The 18,448-nt window shown below is 51.7% G+C and overlaps 13 protein-coding genes and 1 non-coding gene across 14 annotated transcripts; 4 read left to right on the forward strand and 10 right to left on the reverse strand.

Annotated features, from left to right (window-relative positions):
• Positions 1-81: 81 nt before the first annotated feature.
• Positions 82-2,745, reverse strand: HPODL_02636 (p21-activated kinase 1; the record flags this gene model as incomplete). The annotated part of the gene is made up of 1 exon (XM_014076948.1): positions 82-2,745. One exon carries the CDS (start codon positions 2,743-2,745, stop codon positions 82-84), a length of 2,664 nt encoding a protein of 887 aa, XP_013932423.1.
• A 162-nt stretch (positions 2,746-2,907) lies between these two features.
• HPODL_02637 (Glycine--tRNA ligase 1, mitochondrial) lies at positions 2,908-4,941 on the reverse strand (the record flags this gene model as incomplete). The annotated part of the gene is made up of 1 exon (XM_014076949.1): positions 2,908-4,941. One exon carries the CDS (start codon positions 4,939-4,941, stop codon positions 2,908-2,910), a length of 2,034 nt encoding a protein of 677 aa, XP_013932424.1.
• A 67-nt stretch (positions 4,942-5,008) lies between these two features.
• On the reverse strand, positions 5,009-5,665 carry HPODL_02638 (uncharacterized protein; the record flags this gene model as incomplete). Its single annotated transcript, XM_014076950.1, has 1 exon — positions 5,009-5,665. One exon carries the CDS (start codon positions 5,663-5,665, stop codon positions 5,009-5,011), a length of 657 nt encoding a protein of 218 aa, XP_013932425.1.
• Positions 5,666-5,757: 92 nt separating this feature from the next.
• HPODL_02639 (sulfate permease) lies at positions 5,758-8,106 on the reverse strand (the record flags this gene model as incomplete). Its single annotated transcript, XM_014076951.1, has 1 exon — positions 5,758-8,106. The coding sequence occupies one exon, from the start codon at positions 8,104-8,106 to the stop codon at positions 5,758-5,760; it is 2,349 nt and encodes a 782-aa protein (XP_013932426.1).
• Positions 8,107-8,354: 248 nt separating this feature from the next.
• HPODL_02640 (Kynureninase) lies at positions 8,355-9,686 on the reverse strand (the record flags this gene model as incomplete). Its single annotated transcript, XM_014076952.1, has 1 exon — positions 8,355-9,686. The coding sequence occupies one exon, from the start codon at positions 9,684-9,686 to the stop codon at positions 8,355-8,357; it is 1,332 nt and encodes a 443-aa protein (XP_013932427.1).
• Positions 9,687-9,989: 303 nt separating this feature from the next.
• On the forward strand, positions 9,990-11,135 carry HPODL_02641 (Mitogen-activated protein kinase HOG1; the record flags this gene model as incomplete). Its single annotated transcript, XM_014076953.1, has 1 exon — positions 9,990-11,135. The coding sequence occupies one exon, from the start codon at positions 9,990-9,992 to the stop codon at positions 11,133-11,135; it is 1,146 nt and encodes a 381-aa protein (XP_013932428.1).
• A 50-nt stretch (positions 11,136-11,185) lies between these two features.
• On the reverse strand, positions 11,186-12,418 carry HPODL_02642 (uncharacterized protein; the record flags this gene model as incomplete). Its single annotated transcript, XM_014076954.1, has 1 exon — positions 11,186-12,418. One exon carries the CDS (start codon positions 12,416-12,418, stop codon positions 11,186-11,188), a length of 1,233 nt encoding a protein of 410 aa, XP_013932429.1.
• Positions 12,419-12,584: 166 nt separating this feature from the next.
• On the reverse strand, positions 12,585-13,114 carry HPODL_02643 (Cofilin; the record flags this gene model as incomplete). The annotated part of the gene is made up of 3 exons (XM_014076955.1): positions 12,585-13,002; positions 13,050-13,060; positions 13,112-13,114. The coding sequence occupies 3 exons, from the start codon at positions 13,112-13,114 to the stop codon at positions 12,585-12,587; spliced, it is 432 nt and encodes a 143-aa protein (XP_013932430.1).
• Positions 13,115-13,235: 121 nt separating this feature from the next.
• HPODL_02644 (uncharacterized protein) lies at positions 13,236-13,802 on the forward strand (the record flags this gene model as incomplete). The annotated part of the gene is made up of 1 exon (XM_014076956.1): positions 13,236-13,802. The coding sequence occupies one exon, from the start codon at positions 13,236-13,238 to the stop codon at positions 13,800-13,802; it is 567 nt and encodes a 188-aa protein (XP_013932431.1).
• Positions 13,803-13,811: 9 nt separating this feature from the next.
• HPODL_02645 (Mitochondrial tRNA-specific 2-thiouridylase 1) lies at positions 13,812-15,011 on the reverse strand (the record flags this gene model as incomplete). Its single annotated transcript, XM_014076957.1, has 1 exon — positions 13,812-15,011. The coding sequence occupies one exon, from the start codon at positions 15,009-15,011 to the stop codon at positions 13,812-13,814; it is 1,200 nt and encodes a 399-aa protein (XP_013932432.1).
• Positions 15,012-15,363: 352 nt separating this feature from the next.
• Positions 15,364-15,486, forward strand: HPODL_05450. Its single transcript has 2 exons — positions 15,364-15,401; positions 15,451-15,486. It is a non-coding gene; the product is annotated as a tRNA-Ile (tRNA).
• A 140-nt stretch (positions 15,487-15,626) lies between these two features.
• On the reverse strand, positions 15,627-16,119 carry HPODL_02646 (60S ribosomal protein L43; the record flags this gene model as incomplete). Its single annotated transcript, XM_014076958.1, has 2 exons — positions 15,627-15,894; positions 15,980-16,119. 2 exons carry the CDS (start codon positions 16,117-16,119, stop codon positions 15,627-15,629), a joined length of 408 nt encoding a protein of 135 aa, XP_013932433.1.
• Positions 16,120-16,278: 159 nt separating this feature from the next.
• Positions 16,279-17,133, forward strand: HPODL_02647 (Pre-mRNA polyadenylation factor FIP1; the record flags this gene model as incomplete). The annotated part of the gene is made up of 1 exon (XM_014076959.1): positions 16,279-17,133. One exon carries the CDS (start codon positions 16,279-16,281, stop codon positions 17,131-17,133), a length of 855 nt encoding a protein of 284 aa, XP_013932434.1.
• A 43-nt stretch (positions 17,134-17,176) lies between these two features.
• Positions 17,177-18,376, reverse strand: HPODL_02648 (putative dioxygenase; the record flags this gene model as incomplete). Its single annotated transcript, XM_014076960.1, has 1 exon — positions 17,177-18,376. One exon carries the CDS (start codon positions 18,374-18,376, stop codon positions 17,177-17,179), a length of 1,200 nt encoding a protein of 399 aa, XP_013932435.1.
• Positions 18,377-18,448: the final 72 nt, after the last annotated feature.

Below are 18,448 nucleotides of genomic sequence, written 5' to 3' on the forward strand. Positions count from 1 at the left end.
CGGCTTCCAAGTAATTACCTGTGTTACACTATTTGTACAATAGAAATTGTATGCTTACGCCTAATCAAGGTACATGCTTGTCTATGAATGATCTTCACTATCGGGAAGCTCAGCGAGTTTTTGCATTCTGGCCAGCTTGACCAGTGGCGCCAAAGAACTGTTGTCGTCGGCATTTTTAATGAATGGCAGTTCCAAGAGCTGTGCAGAGTCGAGACGTTTGTCTGGATTCACCTCTAGACAATGGTCCAGAAATTCCTGTAGCTCCTCGGAAAGCGAATCCGGGTCGTTCAATGTAGGTTTTCCGTTGGTGGTAATGAGATACAGGGCCCGCAAAGGAGTTTCGTTCAAGTACGGAGGCTCACCTTCAATCATTTCGATGGTCATAATGCCCAAAGACCAAACATCAACTTTAGGCCCGTACTCTGTCTTGGTGACCACCTCGGGGGCCATCCAGTACGGAGTCCCCACCATGGTGTTTCTCTTTGCAGAATAATCTTTGATTTGGGCACAGAACCCGAAGTCTGTGAGTTTGATGTCTCCTTGCAAAGAGAGAAGAATGTTGTCAGATTTGATATCCCTGTGTATAATGCCTTTGGAGTGAAGAAACTTGAGACCTTGCAATGTCTCTCTGCAAACAGCACCCATTTGACGCTCTGTCATGACACTGTGGGTCACAATGTCGGTCAGGGACCCTCCTTCCATATACTCCATCACCACCCAGAGGTCTTTTTTCAGCAGGTACGCTTCAATGAAATTAACAATGTTTTTGTGCTTCGACCCTTTCATCACAAGGATCTCGTTGATAATTAACTCTTTCTTTGGTTGTCTCTCCAATTCCATCTGCTTGATGGCAACACAAGTATTGGTCTCGACCTCGGTGGCCGTGTAGACTCCTCCAGAAGCACCCTGTCCTATTTTCACGAGTCCCTGGTATCTTTCGCTAGGATCTTCCGAAGAACATATCTCCAACAGACGTTGCAAATACTTTCTCTCTTTAGCTCTACGGAGCTCGCGTCTGCGCTCCTGCTCGTCTTCTGTCAATGGTATCTTGGCGTTCTTTGGTTTTCCTTTTGGAACTGGCGGCATCTGCGGCTTGACTGACTCGTCCGATTTCTGTGGCAGCTGGACGTCCTTTATAGGAACTGGTGGTGGAACAGGTGGTAGGCGTTGAGGAGCGGCAAGCAGTGTATCATTCTCCTCTGGCCTGGAAAATGCATCTTCCTTCTGCGGTGGTGTTCCAGTGGCCAATTGCTTTGGACTCGTCGGAACTGGGAGAAACTCGCCCAGATGCAAGATCTGCGGTCTCTCGGATCGCGTGGTGCCCGACTTGGAATGATTAGAGCCGAAGCGACGAGATATACTGCCAATGAGAGATGATGGCGACGAGGCTGCTTTTTTTGAGCCCGAAGGGATTCGCGACACCGAGCTCAACGGGCTTTTAGCAGACATCGCCAGCGTGGTAGCAGTTTTGGAGGCTGTCGAAGAAGGCGGAGGAGGAGCGTGTCTTCGAGGGATGAATTCGTTGTCTCCATCCGGCGTGGGGAACGTCTCCTTCTGAAGGGCGATCGGCGTCTGCTGAAACCCAGGACTTGCGGGACTGGAGGGGGTGGCATAGTCTGTGGTGTCAAACTGCGTGGAAGAGCTGATATTCGGCGTCTTATATTCACTTTCGCTCAAACTGTCATTATCATTGCTGCGGTCTGAGTCGTGGCCCTGGACCTTCATAAATTTGTTGTTCGACTCATCGTTGAAGTTGGAGTTGAAGAAATTAATTACCTGGTTGGCAGCCTGGGGATTTTTTTTCTGGTCCTCGACAGTGACGCCCTGTGCTGCCAAAGCCCGTTTCCACTCTTCAGGAAGCCCAATGTACGTTTGCGAGTTTGGGTCGTACTCGACGTGCTGGTGACGCACGTAGTCGTATGGTTCGGAGATGACTCTGGACTGCGATGCCGAGCGGGAGCCCGAGGGTGTGAGACTCGACACGAAACTCGTGAGGTTGCCAAACATTTTCTTGGTCTTGGTCTTGGTCTTCTTTACCTCGGAGGACGGCGTGGTGGCATTCGAGCTCGCCTTTCGCGTCGACGACACCGACGACGACGCAGACCGGCTAGGTGTCTGCACGTTTTTTTTTAGCAGTGTGTCGGGCACGTGTGTAACATTGGCAGAGCCGTTTGAGTGTTGAGCAGCCAGATTCGAGCCGTCACAAAACTTAGAAGCCTGATCCTGCTCTGTCCTCGTTTGCAGTTCTTGTCTCGGTAAGGAGTGCGCGCTCTCCTGGTATCCTTCTATGATCTGCGAGTAGTTCGACTTCTCTGTGGTCACCGACTGTCGCGCAGCTTTGTCTCCGAGATCTTCTTTCTCGCTCAGCATGTCTCCAATTGATCCGTGTTTGTGGTGCAGTTTCGGCACGGGCGAGCTAGGTATCGACATCACCTTCACCTCTGTGTCCAATTGCAACGCTTGTCCCTCGTACTCGCCCACCTGCGACGGTAACGACGCCGTGCTGGTGTTTGGGATATTGGTCGCCATCTTGGGCTTGAAGAAGTCGGGAGTCGCAAGGATTTCCTGGAGCGGCTCGAACCCATCCACAGAGTCCTGCACGCGGTCTGCGGGCTCTGTGCCGTGCAAATCCAGATTCTCTGCAGAATCGGTCGCTAGTGCACTCACGTTGTATGTGGCCTTGTACCGCGGCAGCGTGGCTATCCCCGGGCCCGTGCCTGTTTCGCCTATCTCGTGTGTCTCCATTTCTGTGCAGCCAGTGATGTACGTTGGTTCGGCTGATCAACAAGAGAATTTCATGTATTTTCGCCTGGAAACAGGTTTTATTTTGTTTTTCTTTACTGCTGATGTGGGTGGTGCACAGGTGTGGGTGCAAAATTATATATATTTATGTAGCCAGCTCCAGCACTACTCGTCAGCCTTGGACTCGAAGCTCTCCAGGCCCTTGGTGCCCTCCTTCCAGTCGACTCCCTCGTAGGTGAGCTTGACTATGGCGTCCACAACGTCGTCGATCGAGCCTCTCACCTGCAGCGTCGAGTCTCTCTCTCTCAAGGTGACACTGTTGTCTTTCAGCGAGTCGAAGTCGATGGTAATGCCGAACGGAGTTCCCAACTCGTCGTTTCTGGCGTATCTCTTTCCAATCGACGCAGAAGAGTCGTCCACCTTGAATGGAATCTGCTTCACCTTCAGCTTGTCCTTAACCAGTTTCAGCACTGGTAGCAAGGTCTCGTGGTTGGACAACGGCACGAGCAGCACCTTGGTTGGGGCCACCAATGGCGGCAGCGACAGCACGCACCGGGCGGAATCCTCCGGTCTGGTCCAGAATGAGTGCTCAAACACAGAGTAGATGATACGGCCGATACCGAATGATGGCTCAATCACGTTTGGAATGTACTCTCTAATGTGCTCTGTCTTCTTGACCTTGGAGATCTTCAGCAGCTCGGCAGGGATCTCGACTTCTGGGACTGTGGTTTCTGGGATCTTGACGGTAATTTTCAGTTTTTCGTCAAGCTCCTTGGCCAGGTCCTCGAGCTCGCACTCTGTTCTGGACAGCAGCCATTGCTCGACCTTTGGAGCGTCTTTTCTGAATTTTGGACCAAACTTCTTCTTGTCGATCTCGCACTCTAGTTTCTCGACAACCTTAGGTTCTGCCAAAGGCTCTCTGACACACAGCTTCTCCTTGGTTCTGGCAGAATGCACAGACAAATCGTACGCAGACCTGTCGGCGCAGCCAACACACTCGATCCAGCCATACGAAGTCTGCAACTCGGCATCCCAGCAGTCCTGGGCATAGTGGGCCATTTCGTTCGCCATGTGCTGTCTAAACCTGACTTTGTCAGGGTTGGCACCGATCTTGAGCAGGAACTGGTAGATTCTGGCCAAAAAGTATCCCAGGGTCTCGTTGTCGACCATTCCTGACCTGACAGCCTCGCCAACAGTAACCTTGGACGTCTTGGTAATGCCCTCTTGTTGCACCTCTCTTGGCAAGAAGTTCAGAACGACGTGCTCGACGCTCTTGAAGTTTGGATGGGACTTGTTTTCCGGATCGACAAAATGCTCGATCTCGGCCATCAGGAACTCTCTCACTCTCAAAAGCCCGGATCTAGGAGAAATCTCGTTTCTGAACGACTTTCCGATCGACGCAGACGCAAATGGCATCTTCTCGTTGTTGAAGTCCAGCAGCTTGGAAAAATTCAAAAACTGGCCCTGCGCAGTCTCTGGCCTCAAATAGCCCTTCATCTGGCCGGAAGGACCAATCGCTGTCTCAAACATCAAATTAAATGCCATAGGAGCCTCCAAAGGCTCGCCGGTAGCAGGGTTTCCGATCTTGTGTTTCTCCATGATCTCGCCCAATTCAGGGCCAGAATAACCATCGATCTTGGCCAGAATGGTCTCGTACTCCTTGACAACCTCGTCGTCAAGCTTCACGGCCTTGATTTCCTTGACCTTCTTCTTTCTCTTCTTTTTCTGCTCGTCCTCCTCGACGTCCTCGACTTTCTCGCCACGAGCCTCCTTGTCACCCTTAAGTCTGGCCTCCAGAACCTCCTCAACAAGATGATCTGCTCTGAAGATCTCGCCGGTCTTGAGGTCCCGACACATCCAATCGGCAAATTTATCAACATGGCCAGACGTCTTCAGGACCTCGTGGGGGGTCAGCATTGTGCAGTCCACCTCCAGCATGTCCTCCTCCAGAATGAAATGCTTTCTCCACGTATCGACAATGTTGGCCTGGAGAGCACAACCTGGTGGACCGTAATCGTAGAGCCCAGACACACCTCCATAGATCTCAAAAGCGGGAGCGTAGAAGAATCTTCTCTTCAAAACCGACTCCAGCTGCTCTCTGTTAAATTCGCTGCTCATTTTCTTGACTTGCAGTCCTTTGCGAGTGCGTACAACTTTTTTCGAATAGTTTCTAAAGCCTGAAAACCAGGTTTTGTACATCAACGTTTAAATAGAATTTTTTTCGTCCGGCTGATGTAAGCACCGCCAGAAGAGTCATGTGCACATTCTACAACACTCTTTCCATCTCCACCATCGTGAAGTCTTTTTTGGCCTTGACGCCATCCTCCATCACAGACCCAATCACCAGGTTGGTCTGTTTGTCTATTTTGCACGGAATGCGGCGTATTTCTCTATATTGGTGTTTTTCGTAAAACTCCACCAGATTGTGCTCTGCAATCACGTCTGCGATAATTGTTTTTGAGCCGACATTTTTGCCAACCTGGTGGATGAAATCCATCATCTTACCCGACAATTGCGGGTAGAACGACGTGAAGGCGGTCAATTCGTGGCCCCTGTCTATTTTCTTAATCCCCACTGTTCCTAGTATGCGCGATTCGACGTTAGAGTAGTCGTCTAGCTGGCTGAGATGTGTTGAAAAACTCACTTCCGGAAACTTGCTGATGAACTTCCTGGTCGCCTCGGCTGCACTATCGTCTTTCTCTATCAATATGTCGCATTCTGGAGCCAAAAACAGCGCAAGATACGACTGCTCTAGGTCCTTGATATTCAGATCCCTGAGCAGCGAGTGCTTGATCCGCGGTGTGTCAATCACGCCGTACTTGTATCGGGGCTTGTTGTAGCCCCTGTTGATGACATCTATCAGTGCCGACTCGAGAGAAGGACAGAGGTCTGAAAATCGAACTAGCAGTATTTCTCCATGCATTGATGCATAATTAAAAAAACAATTAATTTAAATATTAATCTTTCTATCGCATCATTAATCTCATTCGCAATAAATACAACTCTAAACAAGCGTCACTCGTCCAAATACGTGTACGATGGAACATCGAAGTGGAAATATGGGTAGTTTGTTCCCGAAAGCGCATATAGGTGAGATGAGTCTTCGCCAAGACCGGCATCCAAAGTATGTCTCTCGAGGTCGCGGTACTTTGGCTTGTCCTCTTCCAATTCTTCCACCGAAGAATCTGCGTTCTTGAGCTCCTGGTCGGACTCATCGTGCACGCTGCGGCCGAATCCACCGCCAATGAGAGCCCGTCTGATCCACGGACTGATAATTCCTGAGAAGTGAATTTCGTATTCGTGGCCCGCATGGAGGTCCAAACTCTTTTTCAGATCGATCAACGACTGCACTGCAGTCGCATCCACAAACGTCACCTGGCTGAAATCGAAGTGGACGACCTTCAGGAGCGGTCTATTGTCTTCCTCGGGCTCTTGGTAGCGCGTGATCTTGTGCAACCACTTCACGTTCAATTGTCCTGGATTGTTGAACGTCTTCTCAACTTTGGCATGTTTTGGACGCGTGACTCTCTTCACCTCGTCCAGAACGGCGTCTATTTGTCTGGAACAGTTCGAGTACATGAACGCCTCGCTTGGACGGAACACAATTACTCCTGGAGGTGGAGGAGACACGGCAACTCTGTCATTAACGTAGACACAGTGCACAGGCGTGGCGCTGTTAGGACTGGATTTGAGCGGCACCCATCTGTAGTGCGTCCTGTACACAGGTCTGCTCTCGACGTTGGCATCGCCCTTCTTGTTGCTATTGTTTTCGAGCTGGGTGTCAGCACTGGCCACAATTGGGTCGACAACCTCCAGAACACGCACTCTTCCGAGGAAAGTGCCGTTTGGCTTGCACAATCTCCATAGAACTGCAGCCACGGAGGCACAAACAACGAAATAGATTCCTTCTTCAATGGTAGCAAACACAGTGATGATCACACCGATGAGGAAAATGGCAAAGTCCAATGGCTGGATTTTCCACAGGTTCCAGGTGATCTTGTACGAGGCGAGAAGATCGCCCACGGCGTGGATAATGATGGCCGACAGAGAAGCCTTTGGAATGTAGTAGAAAGCGTCCGTAAAACAGTAGATGGAGAGCAACACACAAGCTCCAGTGAAAATTCCTGCAAACGGAGTCTTGACTCCACACTTGGCCTTCAGGGCGGTTCTGCTGAAAGATCCAGTGGCAGGATAAGCGTTAAAGAATGTACCGATCAGGTTGGTCACCCCGATGGCAATCAACTCCTGGTTAGGGTTGATCTTGTAGTCGTTAATTCTTCCGAACGATTTAGAGATGGAGATATGTTCAAGAACCAAAATGATGGTAGCAGCCGGAAGCTCCGAGGCAATGTGGCCCACGAGTCCCGGAGGCGTCTGCATGACTCCCACGTGTTTCAGTCCAGAAGGAACGTTTCCGTTCACACTGAAACTGTGCTTAGTCTTGTGGTGTCTAATAATCAGGTAGCTGATGAGGGTGCTGAAAATAATCACAATTGCGCTTCTCAACTGCTGCAAATAGAAGTAGACTTTCTGTTTTGGGTAGCGCTTGTAGAGATACGACGTGGTGTACTTCCAAGCGTAGAGAACAAACAGCGACACAAAGCCAAATGCAGCATCCACTTTGGTACGGTGCAAATTTTTCAACGTGTTGATGACGACTTTGTAGGTTGCTGTTTTGGAGTTGACGTGGCTACCGAAACCCATGAGACCGGGCACTTGGCCGACGATGATGTTGAATGCCGAGCCGGTCATGAAGGCGAGAACGGCCGGCAGCGAGATGAGCTCCACGATAAAGCCGAGTCTCAGAAGACCCAAACCAAGAGCAATCGAGCCGCACAATAGTGCCACCATCGTGGCAATGACCGGAGCTTCGTAGGCGTTGTTTGTCTTCTCTTGCACACGCGCAATTAATCTACCAACTTCCAAACTCATCACGGCAACGGGACCGATGGAAACGTCCTTGGATGTGGCGAAAAAGGCGTAAATAAGCACACCAACGAACGACGAATAGAGACCGTACTCGGAGGACAAGCCGGCGAGCTGGGCGTACGACATGGACTGAGGAACAAGCACAATAGCAACCGTGACACCAGCCACAAAATCACTGTAGATCCAGGATGGAGTGAATGGGTAGTGGCCAATCCACCCGAGAATAGGGAACAGGGACTTCACGTAGGTGGCGACCTTGGAGCCGGGACTTTCCACAATCTCTTTAACGTAGTCAAAGGCAGGAACTGGCTCCTCGTTGTATTCCTCAATGACAACATTCGCCACGGACTCTCGGGACGACGCCACACTTGCAGTCTGGTATTCGATCTCGGGACGATCGTTTTCAACTGGACTTTCTAAGTTGGATTGGAACATCGAGATCTGCAATAGCGAAAAATTTCCTGTCAAATGTCCGGAGTTTTATACGCAGAGAAGTTTGACAAGGATGCCTCCAAAAATGCCCTACGCCAAGCACATACGTTAGCTCTCCAATTTTTTCACGATTAGATCTAGTCACGTGCAGTTAAAAATGTGCCACCGTTTTACAATAGCCGTTGAGCCGCAATCTATTGTTTACTAAGGGCGCACAATCGAGCCACCGTAGATGCCACCACCACAGTTATCTAAGTGACCTGAAAACTTTTGTTCAGCAGGGTAACGCACCTGACGCAATCGGCAAACGTGTTGTACGAAGGTGCGGGAGCCAATCTGATGACGTTGGGCCGCCTTTCGTCGCAGATAACGCCGTGTGAGTTCATGTACATGAAAACTTTTTCCATTGCATCTTCAGGCTTGAACAGTAGCGACAGCTGCGCTCCTCTCTGATTCGGGTCAGTTGGAGTCAGTATGATAAAATGCGGATCGGTGGTGCTGCTCGACTCGCTGATGTCACGGTAGTATGGCGACGCGTGCAGCAATCTCTCTAGAAAGTTTGTCAACTGTATGCTTTTTGCTCGTAATTTTTCGATACCACCACATTTATGCATAGTTTCTAAAGATGCCTTCAACGAGACAACGTCCAGTACACTCGGGTTGGACTGTCTAAAGCCGAGCGCGCTATCGATTGGTCTAAATTGCTCAAGCATCTTGAAACGCTCGCCTGCATCATTTCCCCACCAGCCGGCCAACCGCGGCACGTCCGGCCTGCAATGCTTCTCATGAACAAAGATGCCACCAATTGCACCGGGCCCCGAATTGAGGTACTTGTACGAACACCAGGCAGCAAAATCCACGTCCCAGTCGTGCAATTTTAGGTCCACATTGCCAACCGCGTGCGCAAGATCCCAGCCAACCACACAATCTTTTGCGTGAGCAAAGGCTGTAATCTTTTCGATCTCGAAATACTGTCCGGTGTAATACTGGATTCCCGGCAAGCAAACGAGCGCAATGCTGTCGCTTTGGTCTTCAATCGTCTTGAGGATGTCTTCTGTCCGCAGAGTGAACTCATTAGGTCTCGGTTCGAGCTGGATCAAGGCGGAGTCCGTGAAGCCATGTAATTTGACCATGTTGAGAAAAGCATAGTAATCAGATGGAAACGCGCCTTTCTCAAACACAATTTTGTACTTTAGTTTGGTGGGCCTATAAAAAGCACACAAGAGTGAGTTTAGATTCATCGTCAGCGTTCCCATACACGCCACCTCGCTTGGTTTCGCACCAACCACTGGTGCCAGCAGAGGAACCACGGGCAGATCGATATCCATCCACGGAACTCCCCCGGTACTTTCGTGCGGGTGTCTGAAATGCGACTCCACAGCACGGGCAGCCCACGCGTCCAGCTCAGCATTGACCGCCTGTGGGAGGTTTTTGGGCATAAGTCCGAGCGAGTTCCCGCAGAGATATGTCACTTTCTGGTCGGCCGGGCCATCCAATCCCATTGACTGGAAAGTTGGAAAGGTAAACTCGTCAGCATGGCACTCGTATTTCGCGTCCAGGGCGGCAGCTTCGTCAGAGACCATCACTTCAACTCGTTCAGAACAAGAAAAATTTAAGATTTGATAACTAAACTTTTATGGTGCAAGGGTGTTACAACAGATAGCGACAGCAAACCAGAGCCAGCACGGGGCTGTGCAGGTACTATCCGGGAACTCGCATGTGCACAGGTGTCCTATCTGCTGAGCGCTAGGCCCATTGACCAGGGGCGCTGGAACGGTGTCAGGAGTTGCACTTGTATGTATCCACCGTATTTATGGAGTATTCTCTATAAGAACAGTGCAGAGATGTCTCCGACAAAAAAACATTAATAATTATTGTATGTTCCCATGACACAAGAGTTTACGAGAACACAGATTTTCGGAACGGTATTCGAAACAACGTCCAGATACACGGACCTGAACCCTGTGGGGATGGGTGCGTTTGGTCTGGTGTGCTCTGCGAAGGATAAGTTGACGCAACAGAACGTTGCCATCAAGAAGGTTATGAAGCCGTTCTCCACAGCTGTGTTGGCAAAGAGAACGTATCGCGAGCTCAAACTGCTCAACCATCTCAGACACGAGAATCTGATTTCGCTTGACGATATTTTCCTGTCGCCACTGGAAGACATTTATTTTGTCACCGAGCTTCAGGGAACGGATTTACACAGATTGCTGACGTCAAGGCCTTTGGAGAAACAGTTCATCCAGTACTTTTTATACCAAATCCTACGTGGACTCAAGTACGTGCACTCTGCGGGGGTTATCCACAGAGACTTGAAACCAAGCAACATCCTAATTAATGAAAACTGCGATTTGAAAATATGCGACTTTGGCCTCGCCAGGATCCAAGACCCGCAGATGACAGGTTACGTTTCCACTCGGTACTACCGTGCACCGGAAATCATGCTCACGTGGCAAAAGTACGACACAGAGGTGGACATCTGGTCTGCAGGGTGTATTTTTGCAGAGATGATTGAAGGCAAGCCACTGTTCCCTGGCAAAGACCACGTTCACCAGTTCTCGATCATCACCGAGCTTTTGGGATCCCCGCCTGCAGACGTTATTGACACCATTTGCTCAGAAAACACGCTCAGATTCGTCCAGTCGCTTCCTCACAAAGAGCCAGTCCCATTGTCTGAACGATTTAAGGGTGTCGAGCCTGAGGCCGTCGACTTGCTTTCCAAGATGCTTGTTTTCGATCCTCGCAAGCGGGTCACTGCCGAACAGGCACTCGAACACCCGTACTTGAGCCCGTACCACGACCCTTCGGACGAGCCGACCGCTGAGGAGAAGTTTGACTGGAGTTTCAACGACGCAGACCTGCCACTTGATACTTGGAGAATAATGATGTACAGCGAGATTCTGGACTTCCATGAGATCGAGAGCTCGGAGGCTTTGAATGGCAGCAACGTCCAGCAGGAGCAGTATGAAGCAGAAATGATACAGCAGCAACATCAGCAGAGTGCTGGACAACCTGTCAGAGACATGAACTAGGTTGCGGGCTCTGCTCCAAATAGAGGCTTCTAATTAGGTTATGATCTATTTCATCTCATTCTGCGTAGAAAGAAGTCGTCCATAGCTTGTCCCGGCTTGAGTCCGTTGGAGTTATAAATTAATTTCTCTTCCATAAATTTGGTCTTGAACGCGTCAAATATTTCCTTTGACTTGGTGAATTGGTAGCCGTACTGCTGGAAAAATCGCTCCGAGTAGACGAAAATGAACTTCTCCATGTCGGAGATATCCACCGTGATATCCTGCTCCGGTTCTGGTCTTTGCTGTCTTGGAGTCATTGTAGGAAACCTGTGATCCACGGGAAGATATCCTTGCACCTGAGCCTGGAACTGTGCCACGGGCGAGTTGACTGAGCCGTTTTGTGGGGTCGATGAGTGCGAGAGCTGGTGTTTTTGCGCGCCCGGAGTGCTCTGCGGCGGAGCAAGCGACCTCGAGGGGGTGCCAGACCCGGGATTATTTAGCAGGTGGCTGACGTCGTACTGGTGGTACCTCTCGCTCTGGACGTTATGTGGCGCAGTATGCTGCTGTGCGCTGTTCGAGTCCATCATGAGGTACTCCTGGTTGTCTGTCTGGCTCTGGCGATTCTGCTGCTGCTGCTGCTGCCTCGTGTTGCTGAACGTCGGCTGTGGCTGAGCAAGCTGGTGATCGTAGCTCTGTGGCGGTGCACTCGAATACGAGTATTCTGGCGCAGGCATCACGTTCGACAGCTCCGACTCAGAGGCCGTGCTGGCCGGCCCAACGCCCGACGACGTCGCCGTCTGGTCGGCAGCCGACGAGCCGTTCTGTCGTCTCCCGTCACGGCTCATCATATTGTTCAGACCGTGCCGTTTCTTAAATGTGGACAGCCAGCCGTGGCTGAACGACTGCAGCCGTTTCGGATCGGTGACACCATACTGCTTGGCAAATTTGACCCAGTACTCGCGTAAGATCGGCTCAGAAATGGGCAGATTCTGGGCCAGCCGCTCTTCAACCACTTTGTACATGGCCTTGTTGATGGGCTCGTATTTGAACGATAGTTTGCGCTTGGACGTGCGCAAGGACTTGGACGTGGCGCTGTCAACCTGCTGCGTCTCGCGGTAGCGCTGGCGCAGGTCGTCCTCGTTCTTCAGCCACTCCGAAAGACTGGATGTGGAGATCGCAAATTGGTTGCGGTAATAGCTAACAATCTCGCTCTGCGGACGCTTGGAGTCGTGGAACTGATCCAGAATCATGATCTTCTGCTCCAGGTTCGCTCTGGGCAGCTTGCGGTTGACGGCTGGGGACATGCTGGGCTGGAAGGCCTTGTTATCTGGACCCTAAATTTACAACCCTCAAAATTCCAGTCCCGAAATTACAGGCCTCAGGAATGGCTGTACGCCAAAAATAAAATCGAGACGGCCGGGTAACACGGATAACAGAGGGGGGCACTTAACTATACACCAGCTATGGACACTAATGGAGACCAGTGGTTCTGCTGATCTTCTCCAGGACACTCTCGTATGCGACCTCGCTGAAGTCGGTGCCCTGGATTTCGGTTCCAATACCGTTCAGGGCTCTTCTCAGGGCGTCCTTGGAAGATGCGTACACCATCTTGGCTCTGACACTGGCGGTGTCTGGAGACCATTGGTAGAAAACGATCTTGTTTCTCTTGCCGTCGCCCTGGCCGACCTCGTACTCGAAGTCGTAGACGGCGTATCTACAGTCGTTTTCAGGCAGGTCCTCGACGAAAGCGTCGTAGGCGTCCTCTGTGGACGTGGAGTCGACGACGATCTCGGTTTTGGCGTCATTGAGCTTGTAGATGATCGACTTGAACTTCTTGCCGAGTTTCAGGTCGTTGAAAGCCTTCAAGGCCTCGTCGGAAACAGCAACACTAAGGTTAGAGGCGACTCCAAATGGACACAATTCTTGCTAACTTACCCAGATCTTGACTAGAAAGGTTAGAACACTTGCACATGCTGCCTCTGGCATTGGCAACTTACCATTTTATCTAACTTGACTTGTCTATTTGTTTTGTAGTACGTAGCTTTTGGGATGGCGACAGAAAAAAACCAAGCTCGTGATGGCTGTGCTTATGTCAGCGTTTTATTCTGCTTCAGTTTCCTAATGAGTATTCGGCAGCTGCTGGACACCATCGAGGCCCGCATATTGGTGCTGGAGACGCTCTACGAGGGCAGCTCTAACGTTTACGGGCAGCTGCAGCGCGTTTTGAAGCAGTTTCAGGGTCTTCTGGCCGAGCACGCAGACCTGATGCGCGTGCTGGAACAGGCACAGACACAGGGGCTGCTGGCTATTCCTCAGGTCTCAAAGGACGATACAATGTCTGTGGAGGAAAAATACCGGCTTGTTGTTGCGTCTCTGCATGAGATGGAGCACCAGGTGAACAAGCTGGACGAGTTGCAGCTGCGTCTCCAGCAATGGGACGATTTGATGAGCGACGCCAAGACGCGGACGGCTGCTGCGAAATTGATGGGGTTCGATCAGAGGAACGTGGCCGAGGTGATGGACGCGCTTGTGGCGCTGAAAGAACGGTTCTACGCTGCTGTTCTACGCTCCAACCGTCTTATGCGCACGTACATGGTCGATACGTTTGAGCAGGCGACTTTCTATCTGGAGGTGGAGACAAAGCTTCGTCGGTACACCGAGCTGGTGGAGCAGAAACAGGGTAAATAGATATGTACATTAGTTGGCCTCGGCGATGATGCCGCCGCCGAGAACGCGCTCGTTTTTATACAAGACCAGGTTCTGGCCTGGTGCCACGCCGTCGATTTTTTCCTGTAGCAGGAACTCTGGTTCGTTGCCGGCCACCACCGCCCTGAGTGCACGCGGCGACTCCAGCGACCGGACTTGAATGGTCAATTCTGCTGGATCTAAATCTCCGAAATCGAGTGATGAGTTTATCCACTGCCAGTCGGCCACTTTGAGCCGGTCTTTTTCGAAAGCCGCGCGGTCGGTCTTCTTGGAGATGATCAGCTGGTTCTTGTCGTAATTTTTGCCCGAAATATACCACACACCCTTCATCTCCGGATCGCCCTGGGGCAGCGAGATCCCAGACCGCTGGCCGATGGTGCCGTGCCAGAGCCCGTTATGTCTGCCCCAGACACGGCCGTCTGCGGTGACGATGTCCCCAGGATTTGGTGGCAGGAACTCATCGAGAAAGTCTTTGAAGTTGCCGTGCTGCGAGACAAAACACAGCCCTTGCGAGTCGCGCTTGTCCTTGGAGACCAGACCGTACCGCTGCGCCAGCTCTCTGACTTCTGGCTTGGTATAGTGGCCAATAGGCATCAAAATTTTGCTGAGCACGGATTCAGGCATCTGGCTGAGATAGTACGACTGATCTTTCGGCAGAAAACCAGCTCTCAAAAGATGCGACTCGCCCGTCGCTCTGTGTTTCATGATTCGCGCATAGTGCCCGGTCACCAGCCACCAGTTATCCCGTGAAAATTTGGTGGACAGATGCTCAATCATCTTGCCGAACTTGACGTACTTGTTGCACCCCACGTCCGGATTCGGCGTCAGGCCCTTGCGATACATCTCTAGCATGGGCTCAAAGACGTCTGACCAGTACTCTTTTTCGAAATTCACGCGCTCGCAGGGGATCCCGATCTGGTCGCAGATCGTCTGTACTTCCTCCCAGTCGCTTTCAACGGTGCACTTCGACACGCCGCCCCTGGAATCGGGCGACCAGTTCGCCATAAAGATGCCCTTGACGTTCTTGTACTGTTTGGCATACATCAGTGCAGCTACCGAGGAATCGACGCCGGATGACATCGAAACGACGATCTGGTCGTTTGGGTTGGGCACGGGCTGGGCATAGTCTGCAAGCGTCGATCCGCGCAAGAAGCTCAGCCTTCGTACCAGCCGCAACGCTCGCACTGTCATAAAAATAAAAAATAAAAAAATCAGCTCTACAGTTTGATCTAATAAAAAAACATTTGGCCAACCTCGGATGCCCCAAAAGCAGGATTCGGTCCAGAAGAGGTTACCCAATGCTGTTTAAATAAATGTGGACATTTTAGATTAAGATCACCCTATACACCAGAGCGAATAAACGCTTTAATCTGTAAGAAAATTCGAGGAAAAATCCTACAGCTCCCAAAGGCTGTCCAGAGGCTTCTGCAACACACACCTCTCGGATGGGCCTAAAAAGCTGGCTTCTATACCCTACAGTGTAAAAATCTATTTCTCCTCCTGTTCTATGCCAATGCTGCTCAGCAAAAATTTTTGAAAAAATGGTGCATTAGCTCAGAGGTCAAGAGCATCGTGCTTATAGTCGGTCAGACGTCTATACTAACGTCACACATCGTTTCATTACGAAGTTACGCGATGGTCGCGGGTTCAAACCCCGCATGCACCAACTTTTAATTTTTTTCAAAAGCTTTTTTTTGCTTGCAGCCGATCGACGTGTAATCGTCCTTTCTTCAGAATCCGATTGCCTAACAACATCCACTCTCTGTCTACTATTTTTCCTCTTTCTGTATCTGCTATTAGTCTTACTTATGCCTCAGCCAACTCTCTCAGACGTCTGATGGTGGATCTGATGGTGGCGGCAGCAGCAGTCGAAACGGTGTAGGCTCCTCCAGCAACAGTCTTCTTGCAAGACTTGCAAGTCCAGATTCCAGCAGCTCCTCTCTTGACAGTCTTCTTTCCGCAGAACGAGCAGTCGTATTTGGAGTGTTGTTGAACTTCGAGTTTCTTACATTGTCTTCTCAGGGAAGAACCGTATCTGACACCGTATTTACCGGTGATTCCAACCTTCTTAGTTCTCTTCGACCTGTTTGTTAGTTTGGGCGTAATGGCGGAGCAGGGCCAGATTGACTGGCTTTGGCCCGCTATGTGAAGTGTTATACCTACATCTCGGGTACTGTAGTTTGGATAGTTTGAAAAATGGTTTAAAATTTTTTATATTCTCGAGCCCTGGGTCGGGGCACGTGACGAGGCGGGTAGGTTGCTGTGGCGCATGCAAATGACAAGTAAGTATGTGGCGCATGCAAAATGGTGCGGTCTTAAGGGCTGTCTACCTGTTCACAGTGGGCAGGGTAGGTGGTTGCTGGCATGCCAGCTGGCCCTCTCGCGGCCGCACGACTATTCTTTTTCCCCTCCAAAAATAAGTCTTTCTGCCCCTAATAAAATATTTATTTATTTATTCATGGACGACGACGAGTTTTTGTACGGGTCCGCGGAGGACAGGGACGCGCAGCAGACAGAGACGACGATCGAGGCGAAGGACGGCGCGGAGCTGGAGCCAGCGCAAAAAGCGGCGAGCGAGGAGTCCAGCAGCGAGGAATCCGACTCCGACTCGGACGTGGAGTTCATCATTGGGTCGTCCGAGTCGAAGGCGGTGGCCGTCGACGACAAGACCAAAGAGCAGCCAACGCCAGGCCCAGAACAGACCTCTGTTCCAATTTTCACACAGACAACAGGACTAGACATAAATCAGGTGGCGTCGTACGAGGGCCAGCCAATCACACAGCTGTCTCTGGAGGAACTGAAGGAGAAGCCGTGGCGTCTGCCGGGCGCAGACATTTCAGACTACTTCAATTACGGCTTTGACGAGCTTTCGTGGCTGGCGTATTGCTCGAAACAGGACAAATTGCGGGCCGAGTTCAATCCATCGAAGCTGATCAACGACCTGATAGCGAGCGGCTCGATTCCGCCAAGTCTGAGCGGGCTGCTAGGCGGGATGCCGGGAGGAATGCCGGGCGGAATGCCTGGTGCGAACGGCCAGACGCCTATGCCGCCTCCGTTCATGATGGGAATGCCTCCGTTCATGGCGATGCCCAACATGTTCGGGCAAAAGAAAGACGGCGCGCAGCAGCAACAGGGCTCGAAACTGCCGTCGCGGCCGGCCTCGAACTCGACGCCCGAGCCGGGCAACAAGTCGGGCAGGGTGCAGGGCAGCCAGCGCGACCAGGCCGACAGAGACTTCGAGACGGGCTCGCACCAGCAGAGCTACAGAGACCGCGACGAGAGAGGCGGCGGGGGCAGACGAAGACGGCGCTAGATACTTTCTGTACACTAATAATAATTCAGTTCTCCATATAAACCTAGTTGAGCAAGACAGGGTCCTCGCCGCTGGCCACGTTGCACTGGTGCATGAGCCGTTTTTCGTGCGGCTCGAACTCGCCGGTGACGCTGTGGATCACGCCGCGGTTGTGGAAGATGCACAGGTCGCCCTTGTTCCAGCCGTGGCAGTAGATGTGTTGCGGCGAAATGGCCGGCCGCATGAACCGGTGCACAATCTCGCGCGCCTGCTCCAGCTCGGCCACCACCTCGCCCGTCTTGGAGTTCACCAGCTGGTACACGCAGCAGCCGTGCACCTGGAGATGCTGGTTTTTCGTGATAGGGTTTGTCCAGACCATCGGCAGTTTCTTAACCTTGGAAGGCTCCCATGGTGGCAGCTCGTCCAAAGGCACCTCCTTAGGAGGCTTTTCGGAAACGATGGTGAGGCCGTCTGAAGTGGCTTTGCAGTTGTTGATGAAGATGTATGGATGTGGAGCGTACACAACGGTGTGGTTGAGCGCAAACTGCTTGTCCTCGTCGGAAAGCAGGTCGAAAGCGATCTTGCCCGACGCAAACGCGGTGGCACCCTTGACGAGCTCCTTGACCTCCTTGGTGTCCTCATAGACAACCTTTTGTGTCTCGTTCTTTGACGGGACGATCAGTCCCAGCAGCGTCGTCACCACAGGCGGTGCCAGATCGTACAGCGCCGCGTCGATGTGCCATCTGTAGAAACGGGTCTGGCCGCGCGCAACCTCCTCGTCGCTCAGGATGTCCTTGTGGAAATGGTGGTGGGTCGGATGCTCAAGCGTGAACGCCTTCATGCCCTCGTGGCCCGCCTCGAACGAGCCGTTGCCCACCATTTGGACCTCGGGCCGCGTAGGCACCGAGCGCCCGTCCTTGGCCAGAATCGACTTGGACGAGTGGAACAGGCTCGGATCGTGGCCGTAGCCGCTGCTGGTGGTCGGATCAAACCGCACGGTCAGCGAGTGCTGCGACTCCGGCGACAGGTTCTCCTGGTTGGGCACAACCAGCACGGAGTAGGTCATCAGACCTTCCTTGAGCTTCTGGAAGTCAGCATCATTCAGCTCGGCAGGGTTGGTTGTGTAGCTGGGCAGACGGACCTCGGCGCCAAAAGGCTGGCCGTCCAAAGGCACAAATTCAATACTCGTTTGCTCTGGCATCTTGTGTGTGGCCTGTGACAGGGCCTTATCTGGGTTTATATACTTTGGCACCCGCTCATGCATGCAAAGACACATCCTTGCACGCGCAAAGATAAGATACTCTAGATGGCAATTCGGCGTGGCCGAGTTTTCGCT

Source organism: Ogataea parapolymorpha, chromosome VII (genome assembly GCF_000187245.1).
Source record: "Ogataea parapolymorpha DL-1 chromosome VII, whole genome shotgun sequence".
NCBI lineage: Eukaryota > Fungi > Ascomycota > Pichiomycetes > Pichiales > Pichiaceae > Ogataea > Ogataea parapolymorpha.